A 19,857-nucleotide genomic window follows, 5' to 3' on the forward strand; every position below is an offset into this window, starting at 1 on the left:
TAAAGTTAGCCACTGTTTCCACTGTGTCCCCATCTGTCTGCCATGAAGTGATGGGACTGGGTGCCATGATCTTAGTTTTCTCAATATTGAGCTTTAAGCCAGCTTTTTCACTCTCCTCTTTCACTTTCATCAAGAGGCTCTTTAGCTCTTCTTCACTTTTGGCCATAAGGGTGGTGTCATCTGCATATCTGAGGTTATTGATATTTCTCCCGGCAATCTTGATTCCAGCTTGTGCTTCTTCCAGCCCAGTGTTTCTCATGATGTACTCTGCACATAAGTTAAGACAACATATATAGGGGTCATGTTTAATTTTTTTAAATTGGGTTGCAAAGTTATCTAGTATTTAATACTGATTTTTAGGAAATACATTTAAGTACATTTAAAGATACAAAAAACAGACTATCGTGTATAAAATAGATAGGCAGTAATATACAACACAGGGATTTATAGCCATTTTCTTATAATTACCTAGAATGGAGTATAATGTGCAAAAACACTATGCTGTACACCTGAAACTAATACAATATTGTAAATCACCTATTCTTCAATTAAAAGACCATCCCCCAAAAAAAGAAATGCAAAAAGACAAAATGGTTGTCTGAGGAGGCCTTACAAATAGCTAAGAAGAGAAGCAAAAGGCAAAGGAGTAAAGGAAAGATATACCCATCTGAATGCAGAGTTCCAAAGAATAGCAAAGAGAGATAAGAAAGCCTTTCTAGTGACCAGTGCAAAGAAATAGAGGAAAACAATAGAATGAGAAAGACTAGAGATCTCTTCAAGAAAATTAGAGATATCAAGGGAAAACATTTCATGCAAAGATGGGCTTGATAAAGGACAAAAATAGTATGGACCTAACAGAAGCAGAAGATATTAAGAGATGGCAAGAATACATAGAAGAACTATATAAAAAAGATCTTTATGACCCAGATAACCACGATGGTGTGATCACCTACCTAGAGCCAGACAACCTGGAATGCAAAGTTAAGTGGGCCTTAGTATGCATCACTATGAACAAAGGTAGTGGAAGTGGTGGAATTCCAGTGGAGCTATTTCAAATCCTGAAAGATGATGTGCTACAGTCAATATGCCAGCAAATTTGGAAAACTCAGCAGTGGCTGCAGGAGTGGAAAATGTCAGTTTTCATTCCAATCCCAAACAAAGGCAATGCCAAAGAATGCTCAAACTACCACACAATTGTACTCATCTCACACACTAGCAAAGTAATGTTCAAAATTCTCCAAGCCAGGCTTCAAAAGTATGTGAACCATGAACTTCCAGATGTTCAAGCTGGATTTAGAAAAGGCAGAGGAACCAGAGATCAAATTGCCAACATCCGTTGGATCACTAAAAAAGCAAGAGAATTCCAGAAAAATATCTACTTTTGCTTTATTGACTACGCCAAATCCTTTGACTATGTGGATCATAACAAACTGTGGAAAATTCTTCAAGAGACGGGAATACCAGACCACCTGACCTGCCTCTTGAGAAATCTGAATGCAGGTCAAGAAGCAACAGTTAGAACTGGACATGGAACAACAGACTGGTCCAAATTGGGGAGTATCTCAAGGCTGTATATTGTCACCCTGCTTATTTAACTTATATGCAGAATATATCATGCAAAATGCCAGGCTGGATGAAACACAAGCTGGAATAAAGACTGCCAGAAAAAATATCAATAACCTCAGATATGCAGATGACACCACCCTTATGGCAGAAAGTGAAGAAGAACTAAAGAGCCTCTTGATGAAAGTGAAAGAGGAGAGTGAAAAAGTTGGGTTAAAACTCAACCTTCAGAAAACTAACATCTTGGCATCCAGCCCCATCACTTCTTGGCAAATAGATACGGAAACAATGGAAACAGTGAGAGACTTTATTTTGCGGGGGTCCAAAATCACTGCAGATGGTGACTGCAGCCATGAAATTCAGAGATATTTGCTCCTTTGGAGAAAAGCTATGACCAACCTGCTGCTACTGCTGCTAAGTCACGTCAGTCGTGTTCGACTCTGTGCGATCCCACAGACGGCAGCCCACCAGGCTCCCGTCTCTGGGATTCTCCAGGCAACAATACTGGAGTGGGTTGCCATTTTCTTCTCCAGTGCATGAAAGTGAAAAGTGAAAGTGAAGTCGCTCAGTTGTGTCCAACTCCTCACGACCCCACGGACTGTAGCCTACCAGGCTCCTCTGTCCATGGGATTTCCCAGGCAAGAGTACTGGAGTGGGTTGCCATTGCCTTCTCCTAGACAGCATATTAAAAAGCAGAGACATTACATTGCCTACAAAGGTCCATCTAGTCAAAGCTATGTTTTTTCCAGTAGTCGTGTATGGATGTGAGAGTTGGACTATAAAAAGAAAGCTGAGCCATGAAGAACTGATGCTTTTGAACTTTGGTGTTGGAGAAGACTCTTTGGAGTCTCTTGGACTGCAAGGAGGTCCAACCAGTCAATCCCAAAGGAAATCAGTCCTGAATATTCATTGCAAGGACTGATGCTGAAGCTGAAACTCCAATATTTTGGCCGCCTGATGCAGAGAACTGACTCTCTGGATAAGACTCTGATGCTGGGAAAGATTGAAGGCAGGAAGAGAAGGAGATGACAGAGGATGAAATGGTTGGATGGCATCACTGACACAATGGACATGAGTTTAAGCAAACTCCAGGAGTTGGTGATGGACAAGGAGGCCTGGCGTGCTGCAGTCCATGGAGTCCCAAAGAGTTGGACACAACTGAGTGACTGAACTGACTAATACTTCAATTAAGAAATATATAGAACCACACCATTTTCATAGCTTTAAGCTCTCCTGGCATGGCATATTCTTCAATTTTTTTCCTTGTCATATAGAAAAAAAATATGTTTCTGTGTGTATGTATACACATATGGCCTTCTTTTATCATTCAGCAATACACTATGACTATCTTTCTATACTATTGAGTAGTATTCTGCTTTGTAGACATGACATAGAATCTCAATATATTGATATAACATAATTCATGTAATTAGACCTTTATTTGGGAGCTTTGAAGTTGCTCCTAATGCCCACCTATTATAAGCAACATGGTAGCAAACATCTTTGATAACTCAGGCTTTTGGGCATTAGTGAGACTACATTTTGTTTTCCAGAGATAGACTACCCGACAAGCATTCCCTCCACCATCGCTGAAGAGGCTGAAGACCATCCTCCAAACCTCTCCATATGCCGGAGAGCAAACTGGGGGTTAGGTCTGTGTGTTTGTACTTTGGTGGAGCCTCTCACTGCCTCTAACCCACAGGCCACTAGGGGAGCGCTTCTCTACACTTTGGCCAGTTGGTACAGAAGGGCTGACTCAATAGCACAGTTGTCAAGATACATGGAGCTTTGCCACAAGCCTTTTCTATGTAGTGATTTTTATTGATTTGTCAAAATAAATATAAAAACACACGTTATTTAAAGCAGAGAGTATTTCACCCCATCCCTGATGTCACACTTGTGTTGACAGGATTTCTGAATGTAATGCTCTTGGATTGAGCTAAGTGAGTAAGAAGTGACACTGGTAACTGCTGGGACCCAAAGTCTAACCAGGATCTGGTCTTCGACTCAAATCAGAATATTCTTCATAATTTAAGGGTTATTCTTTGCTGTTCACAGCCACCAGGTTGGAATTTTTACCAATTAAGGGAAAGGTCGATTCTGGGAAGCATATGCTGTATGTCCAAAGAGAAGGTCCTGGTGGTTGTATGAGTGTGAAGAGGGATGTAAGATTCTTCCCATTCATGTCAAAGGTTCCTTGGGAGTTGTGCACAGTGGGAAGCTTTTCCCAGGGATCTTCGAGGAGTGGCTGAGCCACTGGGCTTTCTGTACAACCTTTCAATGAAGAGCAGATTGATATGAAAGAGCTGCTTCTTATAGCCTCCAGTTTCAGGAGACTCCTTCTGCTGACAGCCAGTGAGCCTGCAAAATGCCTGCCCTTGGCCACAAGCAAATTGAGTCCCTGTAGAGGTTTTTAGGTGTGATGTTCTGAAACAGTTGGAGTGCAGGGATATAAAGAAATGACACTGGGTTCGTCCATGAGGCACAGGAGGGAGAGATATTGTCAGCCCAGGAGTTCTGAAGGGGAAATCATGCAACCCTAGAAGTCCCATGAGTTTGGGGCCAACCAACCAGAAGGGCTAGTCTGTTCCCCCTGCATCCCTGGATAGCAGATGCAGACGCCTCTCTTCTAGAGCCTTCCAAATAGGTGTGGGTGGACTTGACCTTAGCCTACTGCCCAACCAGTTTAGCACTTCTTTTTGGTGCTCAGTAAGCAATATTAAAATTTCCCAGCATCCTGGGATGGAGACATGATCCTGGGATGCCATCAGTTGCTGTTCCAGACTTATCCCTAAAATGGGGAAATGGGCTCTGGCCCAAAAAGCCATGAAGAGGAAGGACCAAAGGCGGTCAGGAATCATGTGCATAAATGGGTTTACTAGTTCTTCCTTTTCCACAGCTTTAGACCTTAAAGCAGCAATTGAAATGGAAAGATTGACATGATAGCTAGTTAGTACAGTGGAAAAAATGACTTAGCAAATTAAGAACAACTCAGATCTCACCAACCAATCAGACAACAACAGAGAAATGAAGGATACCGCATTATATTGGACTGTCGTGTTTCCTTTGGCTCTTCTTGACTCACATTTTTGAGAGATCAAGAAAGTATTACTAAAAACTGTAAGTCTGAAGAGGTGTGGCTAACATTTTTACAAAACAGCTGAAGAAAATGAGAAACTGACATGCAGAGAAGTTCAGTAACTTGCCCTTGCACATCACTGACCTGAATTCAGTGTCAAGCAATACAATTTTTAGTTCACTTAAATTTTGTTCCTTTTATTCTTCCTTCTTTGAACTTACTACTTGTTCATTGCCATTTCTTTTAAGAATGACTATCATAGAATTTTGTGAATATGGAGAAGACAGGCACAAAGACACTGGACATACACTGCAGTGTATAGATTGTACAATGGATGTACACTGGACTATACGCTTAATATACACTACACTTGACAGACACTGGACTGTACACTAGGTGTACACTGGGTGTGCATTGAATTGTACACTATACACTAGACACACACTGGTGTACACTGGACATACACTGGACAATACAGTAGACATACTAATGTACACTGGACATACACTGGACTGTGCATTGCACAGTGGGATGTGCCCTTGGACTGCACACCAGGTGTACACTGGACTGTACACCAGACGTGCATTTGAACTGTGCACCAGATGTGTCCAGCTGTGCATTTGGGCTATGTGCCAACTGTGTCCAGCTGTGTGCTAGATGTGTCCAGCTGTGTTCCAGCTATATCCAGCTGTGTGCCAGATGTGTGCCAGATGTGTTCCAGCTGTATTCCAGATGTGTCCAGCTGTGTTCCAGCTGTGTGCCAGATGTGTCCAGATGTGTTCCAGCTATATTCCAGATGTGTCCAGCTGTGTGCCAGATGTGTTCCAGCTGTAGTCCAGATGTGTCCAGCTGTGTGCCAGATGTGTTCCAGCTGTAGTCCAGATGTGTCCAGCTGTGTGCCAGATGTGTTCCAGCTGTAGTCCAGATGTGTCCAGCTGTGTGCCAGATGTGTTCCAGCTGTAGTCCAGATGTGTGCTAGATGTGTTCAGTTATGTTCCAGCTGTATTCCAGATGTGTTCCAGCTGTATTCCAGATGTGTCCAGCTGTGTGCCAGATGTGTTCCAGCTGTAGTCCAGATGTGCTAGATGTGTCCAGCTATGTTCCAGCTGTATTCCAGATGTGTTCCAGCTGTATTCCAGCTGTGTGCCAGATGTGTCCAGCTATGTTCCAGCTGCAGTCCAGATGTGTTCCAGATGTGTCCAGCTGTGTGCCAGATGTATCCAGCTGTGTGCCAGATGTGCATTTGGGCTGTATGCCAGTTGTGTCCAGATATGGCCAACTGTGTGCCAGCTATGCACCAGATGTGCCCTAGATGTGTGCTGGACTGTACACTACTGTACACTGGACTGTACACCACTGTATACAGTACACTGGATTGTACATACTGTATGTACACTGGACTGTGCACAACTATACACTGGACTGTGCACTACTATACACTGGACTGTGAAGAAATTTAAACAAGTACCAGCATGATGTTTGATATATCATGGACACACATCCTTTGAACATATATATGCAAAATGGCCAGGTCTAATGATGTCAGGATTTAGTTTCTTCTGATTGTTCCTTGAGGTCTAGATAACATTAGTCTGTTTTCAATTTCAAGATGCCAAAAAGTTTAAAGATCAACTTGCTTACATTTTATTACAACCAAAGAGTGAGTGATTCTAAATTATATAATGTATAGCTCAAAAACAAAAAACAAAACCCCCACAACTGAACTTAGCATAGATGTACATTTTTTTTTACCATGATTCATGTTTTCCAAGAAGAAAATTTGGTGACAAACATTTGTAAAGAAGTTCTCAGAGTTCTGGGAACACTAAAAAATAAAATTTCCCTTTCCTATGTATTAAAATGGTAATATCTTCTAACATGGATGAATATCACATAAATTATTCTATACAAAAGTGTGTAGCCATTCAGTGTCAGAGTAAATTATCTTCCTTTATTCAGTTGCCCCTGAGGACATCATCAACAGAGATTGTCCAGTCATGACCTTCAGTCAAAGAAGAGGCCAGATTATGTTCCATAGTATCTCTTCTTGAGAAAGGGGTATTTTTCTAAGATGTGTTTTAAGATATCAAAAAGAATAAATTTAAAAATGGAAGGATTTCTATATTGGAAGGGGCTAAACTTTGCAACAGCTAGATAACATCTCTCAACAAATTCCATTGGGCACTTCCTGTGTGCCTCTACAGGCTGAGTCTATGAAGGAAACAAGACAGTCTTTGCTGTCAAGTAGCTAAGAGTCTAATTTACAGGTACTGAAAATGGGAAGGAAGCATAGGCTTCCATGAGAGCTCAGAGGAGGAGCTGTAACAGTTTACTGACCTCTGGACAGTGAAGACTCTTTCGTAAAGACACTGCTTTAAAGGGTGGGCATGCTTTGTTCTGTCCTATATCATGCTGGCTAAGCAGGGGGTTCCTGCTGAGACACACAGAATCCAATGACAGGCTAGGTAAGAACCCCAGAGGGACAATCAATGCCATCAGAAGCCTCACTGACAGTTACTCTGTCACCCCTTGCATTGCTCATCCCTCAGCTTAGCACCCAAACCTACTGGATGTCCTCAGGGTAGGAGGAGCCCATGTCATGCAAGGCAGAGGCAGCCCTAGAAGAGGAGGGACCGAGAATACAGACTCAAGGTTGAGCCACCTGGGCTTGAATCTCAGCTCCACAGCTGTATGACCTTGAATAGGTAACTTAAACCTTGAGCTTAAAAAAAAAATCTTCAGAGGATAAAGCATCATTTCATAAGCTGTTAGAAGGATTCAGTGAGATAATCAACTATAAAATGCTTAGAAGAGTGCCTTAAGTAACACAAAAGTGAACTATTTTCATAATTTTCTCAGGAAAATAAAACCAGTCTTAGAAATCCAGATTATGGAATAATTTGAAATGGCCTGGTGGTTTTGATTCTGAAAGAAAGATGAGTTTTAGATGTGGGGCACATCTTTTCTGGGGCTTGTCTGCAGTAGACTTAATATCCCCAGTGTTAAGCCAAGCATCATTATTTGAGTACATCTAGTTTCCATTGTAGAAACAATTCTTTAAGAAAACTACCACTCCTCCCCATCCCTGGGAAATAAGAAAGAAATGATTGTCTGAGTCAATTTGGATTCCATATCATTTATCTCTTGAGGGGATTGCAGAAAAAAAAAAAAATGGAGAACAGAGGCAGGTATCTGGCTTGTTTTCCCATTAATGTTCAGACTTTGGGATTGAACAGTCCTTTGAGATATAATCACTGCTTCTGGATTGTGCCACCTAGTTTCATTTCACTGCCATCCTTTTTACAATAGGTTCTTTTGGTTTTTCAAATAATTTTTCCTCAATATAAAAGCATAGTTTGCAGTATTATCCATTAGTCCTCTTACTCACCATGTTTGTACTCTTCTTTTCAGGTATCCCTTATTTTAAGCAAGTCTCATAAATTCCTATTTATGAATTTCTAATATCTTTGTATAGATAGAATCTATACTCTCTATATACATGAAAACTCCTATTTATATAACAGATAAATTAGCACTGGGGATTTGTTCCCGTTAGAACACATTTTCCTCAAATGCTGACTTCCATTTTAGTGCATTTTAAATTGTTTCATTTAAAAACCAACCACCACTGCATATTCTGGTAGAAGGCTGCTGAGAATATACCTGGGGAGGGGGTGGGCCCTGGGGCACCCTTTGGGACAGAAAGCTGGGAAGCCAGCAGGGCAGGAGAGAGCAGGCTGAGACATGTCCTTTCCATCACAGGGTTTGACACCAGTATCCTGCCCATCTGCAAGGACTCCCTGGGCTGGATGTTCAACAAGTTGGATATGAACTATGACCTCCTGCTTGACCACTCAGAGATCAACGCCATCTACCTGGATAAGTACGAGCCCTGTATCAAGCCTCTCTTCAATTCCTGTGACTCCTTCAAGGATGGCAAGCTCTCTAACAATGAGTGGTGCTACTGCTTCCAGAAGCCTGGAGGTAAGGCAGGAGGGAAGTGGGGCCCAGTGGCCAAGACCGCCATGCTGGGTAGGGAAGGCCCATCTATCATGCCCTGGGGAGACAGACAGGAGCAGGAGGCAGAAAAACACAACTGGAGAATAACACATTCCTCTATCAGATGGCATGCTAAAAGGCTCATTTCTCTTAATTGATCTCCACTTTCAGCATGGTAGAGAAAACCCAAGAACATAATCAAGGAATGTGTTATTCCAGTCCCCCTTTTAGGAAAATCTTTTACCATTTGTGCCTTAGCTTTTCCATCTGTAAAGTGGGTGTAGAAACCTGTTACATAATTTCCAAGGTCAGTGTAAGATTCTTAATGTCTTTATTTTTTACAGATTAGGTTCTTGTGTGTTTGTTTTTAGTAGGGACTCTGTCTATACAAAGATATTAGAATTGTTCTAGTCATATGTATTGCAAATAGTTTATTTTTTCCCCCAATTACGACTTTGTGTATTTTTCCTAAGAAGAAATTTTAAGTTTTAAGATAGTCAAATTTTTCTGTCTATATTTTAGGGATTCTTAGAACCTATGCAGCTTCTGTTAAGCTTACATAGGCATTTCGCACTGTGAGATAGTAAAACAATTTCCTTTTGTTTTCTTTAGTCCTTTTGTGGGTTTTTTTTTTAATGGAAATCTCTCATCATTTTAGTTTTTTGTGTGTATAGTCAAGCAGGGTCCCTATCCTTGGAGATGGCTCACTACTTGCCCACTTTTCACTTATTGCCTAGCCCATCTTTCCCGTACTAATTTGAAATGCTTCCTCTATCATTTATACAACTCCTATATGTTCTATGTATGTCTATTTCTGGGTGCTCTGCCCTATTAATTGACATGTTTTATTATTTAGTGGTCTGTTCTCTCCTCCCCTTCATGGATCACGCCTTATCATGGCAAAGGGACTTGCGTCACTCAATGAAGCCATGAGCCATGCCATGTAGGGCCACCCACGATGGCTGGGTCATAGTGAAGAGTTTTGACAAAACACGATCCATTCCAGGAGGAAATGGCAATCCATTCCAGTATTCTTGCCTAGGGAACCCCATGGATAGTATGAAAAGGCAAAAAGATATGAGCCCCCCAGGTCAGAAGGTGTTCAATATGCTACTGCAGAAGACCAGAGGGAAATTACTAACAGCTCCAGAAAGAATGAAGCAGCTGGGCCAAAGAAGAAACAAATGCTGAGTGTGGGTGTGTCTGGTGGTAAAAGTAAAGTCTGATGCTGTAAAAAATAATATTTCATAGGAAACTGGAATGTTAGGCCCATGAATCAAGGTAAATTGGAGGTGGCCAAGCAGGAGAGACTGAACATTGACATTTTAGGAATCAGTAAACTAAAATGGACAGGAGTGGGCAAATTTAATTAAGATGACCACTGTATCTACTGTTATGGGCAAGAATCCCTTAGAAGAAATGGAGCAGTCTTCATAGTCCACAAGAGTTCAAAATGCAGTACTTCGATGCAACTTCAAAGACAGAATGATCTTGATCCCGTTCCAAGGCAAACCATTGAACATCACAAAAACCCAAATCTAAGCTCAAAATTCTCCAGGCCAGGCTTCAGCAATATGCAGAGATCAAATTGCCATCATCTGCTGGATCATTGGAAAAGCAAGAGAGTTTCAGAAAAACATCTATTTCTGCTTTATTGACTATGCCAAAGCCTTTGACTGTGTGGATCACAATAAACTGTGGAAAATTCTGAAAGAGATGGGAATACCAGACCACCGATCTGCCTCTTGAGAAAACTGTGTGCAGATTAGGAAGCAACAGATAGAACTGGAGCTGGAACAACAGACTGGTTCCAAATAGGAAAAGGAGTACGTCAAGGCTGTATATTGTCACCCTGCTTATTTAACTTCTATGCAGAGTACATCATGAGGAACGCTGGGCTGGAAGAAGCACAAGCTGGAATCAAGATTGCTGGGAGAAATATCAATAACCTCAGATATGCAGATGACACCACCCTTATGGCAGAAAGTGAAGAGGAACTAAAGAGCCTCTTGATGAAAGTGAAAAAGGGAAGTGAAAAAGTCAGCTTAAAGCTCAACATACAGAAAACTAAGATCATGGCATCTGGTCTCGTCACTTCATGGCAAATAGATGGGGAAACAGTGGCTGACTTTATTTTGCTGGGCTCCAAAATCACTGCAGATGGTGATTGCAGCCATGAAATTAAAAGACACTTATTCCTTGGAAGGAAAGTTATGACCAACCTAGACAGCATATTAAAAAGTAGAGACATTACTTTGTCAATAAACATCCATCTAGTCAAGGCTATGGTTTTTCCAGTGGTCATGTATGGTTGTGAGAGTTGGACTATAAAGAAAGCTGAGCCATGAAGAATTGATGCTTTTGAACTGTGGTGTTGGAGAGGATTCTTGAGAGTCCCTTGGACTGCAAGGAGATCCAACCAGTCCATCCTAGAGGAGATAAGTCCTGGGTATTCATTGGAAGGATTGATGTTGAAGCTGAAACTCCAATACTTTGGCCACCTAATGTGAAGAGCTGACTCATTGGAAAAGACCCTGAAGCTGGGAAAGATTGAGGGAAGGGGGAGAAGGGGACAACAGAGGATGAGATGGTTGGATTGCATCACCAGCTCAATGGACATGGGTTTGGGTGGACTCCAGGAGTTGGTGATGGACAGGGTAGCCTGGCGTGCCGTGGTTAATGGGGTCACAAAGAGTTGGACGCGACTGAGAGACTGAACTGGAATTGGATGCCCAACCCACTGATACCTAAGAAGCTGAAGTTGACCAGTTCTATGAAGATCTACAACATCTTCTATAACTAACACAAAAGAAGATGTCCTTTTCATCATTGGGGATTGCAATGCCAAAGCAGGAAGTCAGCAGATACCCAGAAGAACAGGCAAGTTGGACCTTGGAGTACAAAATTAAGCAGGGCAAAGGCTAACAGAGTGTTGTCAAGAGAATGCACTGGTCATAGCAAACACCTTTTCCCAACAACATAGGAGACAACTTTACACATGGACATTACCAGATGGTCAATAGTGAAATCAGATTGATTATGTTCTTTGCAGCTGAAGATGGAGAAGCTCTATACAGTCAGCAAAAACAAGACTTGGAGCTGACTGTGGCTCAGATCATCAGCTTCTTATTGAAAAATTCAGGCTTAAATTGAAGAAGGTAGGGAAAACTACTAGGCCATTTAGGTATGATCTAAATCAAATCCCTTATGATTATATAATGGAGGTGATGAATGGATTCAACAGATTTTATCTGGTAGACAGAGTACCTGAAGAACTATGGACAGGTTTGTACCATTGTACAGGAGGCAGTGACCAAAATCATGTCCAAGAAAAAGAAATGTAAGATGGCAAGGTGGTTGTCTAGGAGACTTTACAGATAGTTGAGGAAAGAAAGAAGCAGAAGTCACGGGAGAAAGGGAAAGATATACCCAACTGCACGTAGAGTTCCAAAGAACAGCAAGGAGAGAGAAGGCTTTCTTAAATGAACAATGCAAAGAAATAATAGAGGAAAGCAACATCATCAGAAAGACTAGAAATCTCTTTAAGAAAATTGGAGATATCAAGGGAACATTTCATGCAAGGATGGGAATCAAAAGGACAGAAATGGTAAGGACCTAACAGAAGCAGAAGAGATTAAGAAGCAATGACAAGAATACACAGAAGAACTTGACAAAAAGGTCTTAATGAACCAGATAACCACGATGATGTGATCACTCACCTAATGCTGGATATCCTGGAGTGTGAAGTCAAGTCAGTCTTAGGAAGCATTGCTGCCAGTAAAGCTAGTGGCACTGATGGAATTCCAGCTGACTGATTTAAAATACAAAAGTTGATGCTGTTAAAGTGCTGCATGCAGCATGTCAGCAAATTTGGAAAACTCAGCAGTGGCCACAGGACTAGAAATGGTCAGTTTTCATTCCAATCCCAAAGAAAGGCATTGCCAAAGAATGATCAATCTACCATATAATTGCACTCATTTCACATGCTAGCAAGGTTATGCTCAAAATCCTTTAAGGTAGGCTTCAACAGTATGTAAACTGAGAATTTCCAAATGTACAGGCTGGGTTTTGAAAAGGCAGAGGAACCAGAGATCAAACTGCCAACATCCATTGGATCATGGAGAAAGCAAGGGAGTTCCAGGAAAACATCTACTTCTGCTTCACTACTTCGCGCTTCCCCTGTGGCTCAGCTGGTAAAGAATCTGCCTGCAATGTGGGAGACATGGGTTCAGTCCCTGGGTTGGGAAGATCCCCTGGAGAAGGGAAAGGCTACCCACTCCATTATTCTGACCTAGAGAATTCCATGGACTATATAGTTCATAGGGTTGCAAAGAGTCAGGCATGACTGAGCGACGTTTAGTCAGCTTCACTGACTGTGCTAAAGCCTTAGACTGTGTGGATCACAACAAACTGTGGAAAATTCTTAAAGAGATAGGAGTACCAGACTACCTTAGCTGTTTCCTGAGAAACCTGTATCTTGGTCAGGAAGCAACAGTTAGAACCGGACATGGAACAATGGACTGGTTCAAAATTGGGAAAGGAGTACAACAGGGCTATATATTGTCACTCTGCGTATGTAACTTATATGCAGCATACATCATGAGAAATGCCAGAGTGGATGAATCACAAGCTGGAATCAAGATTGCCAGGAGAAACATCAACCACCTTAGACATGCAGATGATACCATTCTAATGGCAGAAAATGTAGAGGAACTATTGGTGAGGGTGAAAGAAGACAATGAAAAAGCTGGCTTGAAACTCAACATTCAAAAAACTAAGATCATGGCATCCACTCTCATCACATCATGGCAAATAGAAGTGGAAAAGTAGAAGCAATAACAGATTTTATTTTCTTGGGCTCCAGAATTACTGTGGACAATGACTATAGTCATGAAATTAAAAGATGCTTGCTCTTTGGAAGAAAAGCTATGGCAAACCTAGACAGCATACTAAAGCAAAGACATCACTTTTCCAACCAAGGTCTGTGTAGTCCAAGCTATAATAGCTTTTCTAGTGGTCATATACACATGTGAGATTTGGACCATTTAGAAGCCTGTTGTTTTTCAGTCACTATGTCCAACTCTTTGCAACGCCATGAACTGCAGCATGCTAGGCCTCCTTGTCCTTTACCATCTCCCAGAGTTTGCTCAAACTCATGTCCATTGAGTTGATGAGGCCATCCAACCATCTCATCCTCTGTTGCCCCCTTCTCCTCCTGCCCTCAATCTTTCCCAGCTTCAGGACCTTTTCCAGTGAGTCAGTCCTTTACATCAGGTGGCCCAAGTATTGCAGCTTCATCTTCAGCATCAGTCCTTCTACTGAATATTCAAGGTTGATTTCCTTAGGGATTGACTAGTTTGACCTCCTTGTTGTTCAAGGGACTCTCAAGAGTCTTTTCCAGTGCCTAATTCTAAAGCATCAATTTTTTGGCCTTCTTTATGGTTCAACTCTCACATCCATACATAACTACTGAAAAAAACATAACTTTGACTTACAGCTTGGTCAGCAAAGTGATATCTCTGCTTTTTAATATGCTGTCTAGGTTTGTCATAGCTTTTTTCTCTAGGAACAAACATCTTTTAATTTCATGCCTGGAGTCACCATCTGCAGGGATTTTGGAGCCCAAGAAAATAAAATTTGTCACTGTTTCTACATTTTCCCCATCTATTTTCCAAGAAGTTATGGGAGTGGATGCCATGATCTTAGTTTTTTGAATGTTGAGTTTCAAGCCAGTTTTTTCACACTCCTCTTTCACCCTCATCAAGAAGCTCTTTAGTTCCTCTTTGATTTTTGCCATTAGAAAAGAAGTCTGAGCACCAAAGAATTTATGCTTTCAAATTGTGGTGCTTCAGAAAGCTCTTGAGAGTCCCTTGGAAAGCAAGGAGATCAAACCAGTCAGTCCTAAAGGAAATCAACACTGAATATTCATTAGAAGGACTGATGTTGAAGCTAAAGCTCTAATACTTTGGCCACCTGGTGCAAAGAGCTGGCTCATTGGAAAAGATCCTGATGCTGGGAAAGATTGATGGCAAAAGGAGAAGGGGGCAGCAGATGACATACTTAGATAGCATCAATGACTCAATGGATATGAATGTGCAAACTCAGGGAGATGGTGAAGGACAGGGAAGCCTGGTGAATTGCCATCCATGGGATCGCAAAGAGTTGGACTTAGTGACTGAACAACGACGACAACCACAGCCTCCTACCATTAATCTTTTTATCAGAATTTTCCTGAATATTCTTATTTTTATGTTTATTGTTATATGTCCTGTAAGTTTGAACTCTTTGAATTTTATAATGTTTATTCCATTAAAAATCTTACTGGTATTTCTTTAGAATCAGACAAAATTAGAGTTGAGAGCTATATAATATTGACTCCTTTTATCCTAGAATACTGTTTGTCTGTTAACCAGTGGAGCTCTAAGTTTTGTTCTCACAGATATACGTCCCTTGTGTTTATTATTGTTGCCAGTGTAAATAAAATCCATTTTTCTCATTTTATTTATGATACTTATTCTGGTTGGCTTCCTTGAATTTTTTAGGCTTGCAGTCATATTATCTGGAAAGAGTGATAATTTTTTCTCTTTTCAATTTTTATACCTCATTTATTTCTCTTTTCTAATCACATCAGCTGGTTGTTCCAAATCGATGTTAATAACAGCCATGATTTTTACTTCAATAGGAATGCTTGTAGTGGTTCATCATTAACCGTAATGATAGCTTTGGGCTTGAGTTCATAGAAAATCATGTGGTTTTAGCCCCAGAATCCAGGTGGGGGCTGAGTGAGAAGCAACGTCTCAGGTCTAATGATCACCTGGGGGTGTAATATCAGGCCGCTAGAATGAGGTGACTGCTCTAACCAGAGGTATGTAAGTGCCCTGAGAATCAGAATGTTGTGGTCTCTGTAGGAAGACTGTAAGCAAATAGCAGAGCCTCCCAGGGCCATAGCATCTGCAATGGCAGGTCATAGTAAAATTTAAGATTAGTGAGATCCCCCTTCTTTTTGCTTGGAGTGGAAGTCAAAAGGGTACCACGCACTTCCATATGCCCTCCTTAGCCACGTGGCTCCCACTCTATCAGCCCTGCACTTGAGTTTGTTTGTAATGGCATTTGTTTTTTAAATGAAGAAACTTGGAGGCTGAGCACAATAAAGAGACTGGTCCAAAGTATTAATACTTAGCTAGGAGGTGGCAGAATCCAGAGTTAAGGTCTTATTCTTCTATACTCACTGCTTCTCTACATCTCTTCTGTACCTTCAGAATTGTCCTTAGAGACCTATGTTTGACTTTCCTGGGGTAGTGAGTCATGAAGTCAGAAGTAGCCATTGTAATCGTATTTCTATCCTGCAGCAAGACATGGGGTAGATTAAGTTTTTGTCCCAGTCTGTGGATTCAGTACATGTACCCACTAATAACCTTTCATCCTGGTTCTCAGCTCATATAATCTTGGCTGACAGGAGACTTTTTCTTATATGCTCAGTCGCTCAGTCGTGTCCAGTTCTTTGCAACCCCGTGGACTGTAGCCAGCCAGGCTCCTCTGTCCATGGAATATTCTAGGCAAGAATACTGGAGTGGGTTGCCATTTCCTACTCCAGAGGATCTTCCTGACCCAGGGAATGAACCTGAGTGGTTTCTTGTGTGTCCTGTATTGGCACACATATTCTTTACCACCATACCACCTGAGGTGGTAAATATGAGGAATCAAACAATGAAATCACCCTACTAGACAGTTGATATCTGCTTAAACTGGTGGTGAGAAAAAAGATTCATATACATGCGAATAGCCCCAAATACTATTTTAAGTACCTAGTGGTATACGATGTTTTTTTTTTTTTTTAAATTAGTAACACTAATGGCCTGAATTTGTTTTGCTGCATAGTAACAGCAGATGGAGTAATTCCACTCCCAGGTGTGTCATTGTCTACATTTCACGTCAAGAGTGAAGCCAATCATTAGACATTATATCCCTTACCATCTGGAAACTGACTTTCATAAATTATTTTTTAGGTCTCCCTTGCCAGAATGAAATGAACAGGATCCAGAAGTTGAGCAAGGGGAAAAGCCTGTTGGGTGAGTACCATTTCTTGCTACTCATTTAAACAACTAATTAAACCATCCGTGTCTCATGTAATATCTAGCACAGCAACGGTTATTCAATTAGGGACCAGTGCTTTGTGAAAGAAATGCCTCATTTTACCCAAGACAAGGTTCTTCTAGGAAGCTGGTAATATGCCACAGGCCACAGGGCATACTCTTGAGGATCAGAGAGCTGGCTGAGAAATGCTACATGCTCCATCAGTTGAAAGAGAGATCAAAGGTAAGCCCAGGACCAGTGGGCAGGTCACCAGAGCTGAAATTGAGCACTGTCTTTACTGCTAACTCCTCCCTGATCTTGGATTTTTTTTTTTTCTTTCAAGTATGTTCATTAAATGTGGCTCTCAAGTGTTCCAAATTAAAATGATAAAATCTATAAATTATAGAATTTCCTATATTCCCCAGATCAAGTTGTCCATTCAAGGAGGAAGATGAACTGATTCCCTTCTAAAGTTACCAGACAGGGTCTGAGGACTTGAGTGCACTTCAACACATTTCTGTTTCATCTGCGTAATCCCTGGACCCTGTCTCTACATTTCTCCTCTTACCTTTTATCCAAACATTGAGGTGGAAGCTAGTGGGATCTGTGTGTGTGTGTATTTCCCTGGCATGCACATCTGTGGCTGGCTGTTGAAGGTTCCCTTTTGTCCCATACCCTCCTTTCTGCAGCACTCAAGTGTAGTTGTGGTACTCAGACCAGTATTGCTGAAATAATCACAGACACCTCATTTGTTTGCCCAAAAAGAGCCTGCATTGCTTTCCTTGCTTTTTAAAAAGAGAACTGACAGCCACAACACAATAATTCAGGATTATTCTCGTTAAGCATTCAGGAGCAGGTGCATCTCCTAAACAGCCTGCCATTTCAAGAAGTTATCTCTTTATTTTCTTGAAGGAAATGGGCAAGGTTGTTGCAGATTGTCAAATGGAGATGGTCTGAGAACTTGGGCCATTTCTCTTCATCTGATTTTTGGGTCACCTCAAAGTGGATCTTATTTCTTCCTTCTACTTATAAAAATTACTTACTTCACTGGCTTGTCTCAGACTTTCCATTTCTGATAACACCCTTTTCAACTACCAAGAACTCGAGTTTTGTGATCTGGACATGAGTGTTGGTTCTTCCCTGATATTGAAAGACATAAAAACATCTTTCTGGATCTCTCTTCCATGGGGCTTTCCTCCAGGGCAAGGACTTGTGTTTAATAATCTGATGCTTCCACATGGGAGGTTATTTTGGGTTTTAGTGATGTGCTTAAGAGAACTAATAGTGCTGTTTTTAAAAATTAATTTATTTTGGATATATGGATATCTTCTTACTGCTTCATTAATAATGATATATTTGTAAAGTAATGTGGTCTGAGATAATATTATTTTCTCCAGTTCATAGGAATAAAAGGCTTACCTCTTTCCTACTGTGAATCCCACCTAGTTTTGAAACACACTTTATCACACCTCTCCACATAAGGGATATTATTCTAGCTGACTCATAAAAATACCATTTATCTGCCTACAAATTATTTTTTTTGCATGGGGAAATCTAATATAATAAATGTGTATTCAGGGGCATTCACATTCTGAGCAAAAACAAGCAATAACAAATTATAATCAGGTATAATTACTGCCTACTTAGGAAAAATGATAATTTTATTACATTATAGATATAGAACAGCACCTGCTTCTAACCATCCTGGGGGCTCAACTTGGTATGCATTTTTCTTTGCTCTATTAAGTGCTCTTGTTTTCCAACTGTAGCTCAAGGATAAGGATCAGCATTTCCTCAGCTTTCTATTTGTTGGCAAAATCTTCCCTGCTTTTTGTTTATTGAAAGCATCTTCTTTTTTCCCCTTCCTCCTTTTCCCTGCAGACCAGTTCTGTGCACTGACTGAACATCTAAGTTAGAATATGAGCACTACTTCTTTGTGGCACCAGCAGAATTACTTTTCACTGGGGGAAATGTCCTTTCTGTGATCTCATTTGATCTTTGGGCGCCTAGTCATCTTGGAATAGTGATCAATGTTTGTTTGAGTAGTTGCTAGAATTGAGTAGTTTGTTTGAGTAGTAGCTGGATCTGAGGTTACTGCCTGCCTTACTACCCTTCTTTCCAGGTCTAGTCTGAGAAATAAAAGGTAAATTTAAAAACAGTCATTCTAAAAAAAAAAATCACAAAATTAGGCAGTAGAAATCTAGAGTGGTAAGCAGAGACCTCCATCCTCAGATGACTGACGTATAATGTCACTACTTAGATAACACTGAGGAGAATTATCCCATTGTAGATGAGCATACAGTCATCAAACACATCCTAAGAATGGAAAAAAAAAAAAACCTGTCATAACTAAATATTACCTACAATTGAGTGAGAATCAGATTGGTATCACTGATTTAAGAGGAGAAAATCACTTTGAACTGGAAATATTAAATTTATCACAGTGATCATCCAAGTGTGATGACAGAGATATTCTCAAACCACAGATTCAGTAAGCTTACTAACCCAAGACTTACTAAAATATCACTAAAGGTTTTAATATGCAAAAGACAAATAATCCCAGAAGGAATTACTTCTTTTCCACATTTTATCTCATAAGGCATGCTGCTATATCTAAATAAATAAGACCAATCAAAATATTTTGATAACAAGGTAGAATCATCATTTCAGACTGTTGGGGTCAGTGAAAAAATATGTTAAGCTTTTTATTTATTCAGAAATAAAACACAGATTAACTTTAGAGCTTATTAGGTAAAATATACTTCTGTGTATTTTAAGGTAACAATAAAAATATTGGGGAAAGAATATATAGTTTTTAAATATATGAAAACCATGGAAAAAAGAAAATTTGATCATTTCTACAAAAAGAGGGAAAGAGGGAAGATAGGGAACACAAAGTACAGTGGTAGATATAAAAACAAGCATATCTATAATCACAATAAATGTGAACGGGCCAAACTCATTTATTATGAGACAGATACTATTAAAAGCTGCCTACTTTGTTTTTAGTTCTTAAGAGAATTATGTAATATTATCTTGCTGAAATGTTTCTTTTACTATACTATTACTATATCTCAACAGGTATACCTATAATTTTAAAACAAAATGTAACATTATAACAATTGTATATATGCAACCAACAT

The 19,857-nt window shown here is 40.4% G+C and overlaps 1 protein-coding gene across 2 annotated transcripts in view; it reads left to right on the top strand.

The window, feature by feature from the left end:
* Nucleotides 1–19,857, top strand: part of SPOCK1 (SPARC/osteonectin, cwcv and kazal like domains proteoglycan 1) — a 589,026-nt gene that overhangs the window by 556,270 nt on the left and 12,899 nt on the right. For both annotated transcript variants that reach the window (XM_018050345.1, XM_018050346.1), the window contains 2 exons: nucleotides 8,405–8,626; nucleotides 16,648–16,710. In XM_018050345.1, the coding sequence (XP_017905834.1) occupies nucleotides 8,405–8,626; nucleotides 16,648–16,710 (285 nt within the window). The remainder of the gene's footprint in view (nucleotides 1–8,404; nucleotides 8,627–16,647; nucleotides 16,711–19,857) is intronic.

Source organism: Capra hircus, chromosome 7 (genome assembly GCF_001704415.2).
Source record: "Capra hircus breed San Clemente chromosome 7, ASM170441v1, whole genome shotgun sequence".
NCBI classification, from domain to species: Eukaryota; Metazoa; Chordata; class Mammalia; order Artiodactyla; family Bovidae; genus Capra; species Capra hircus.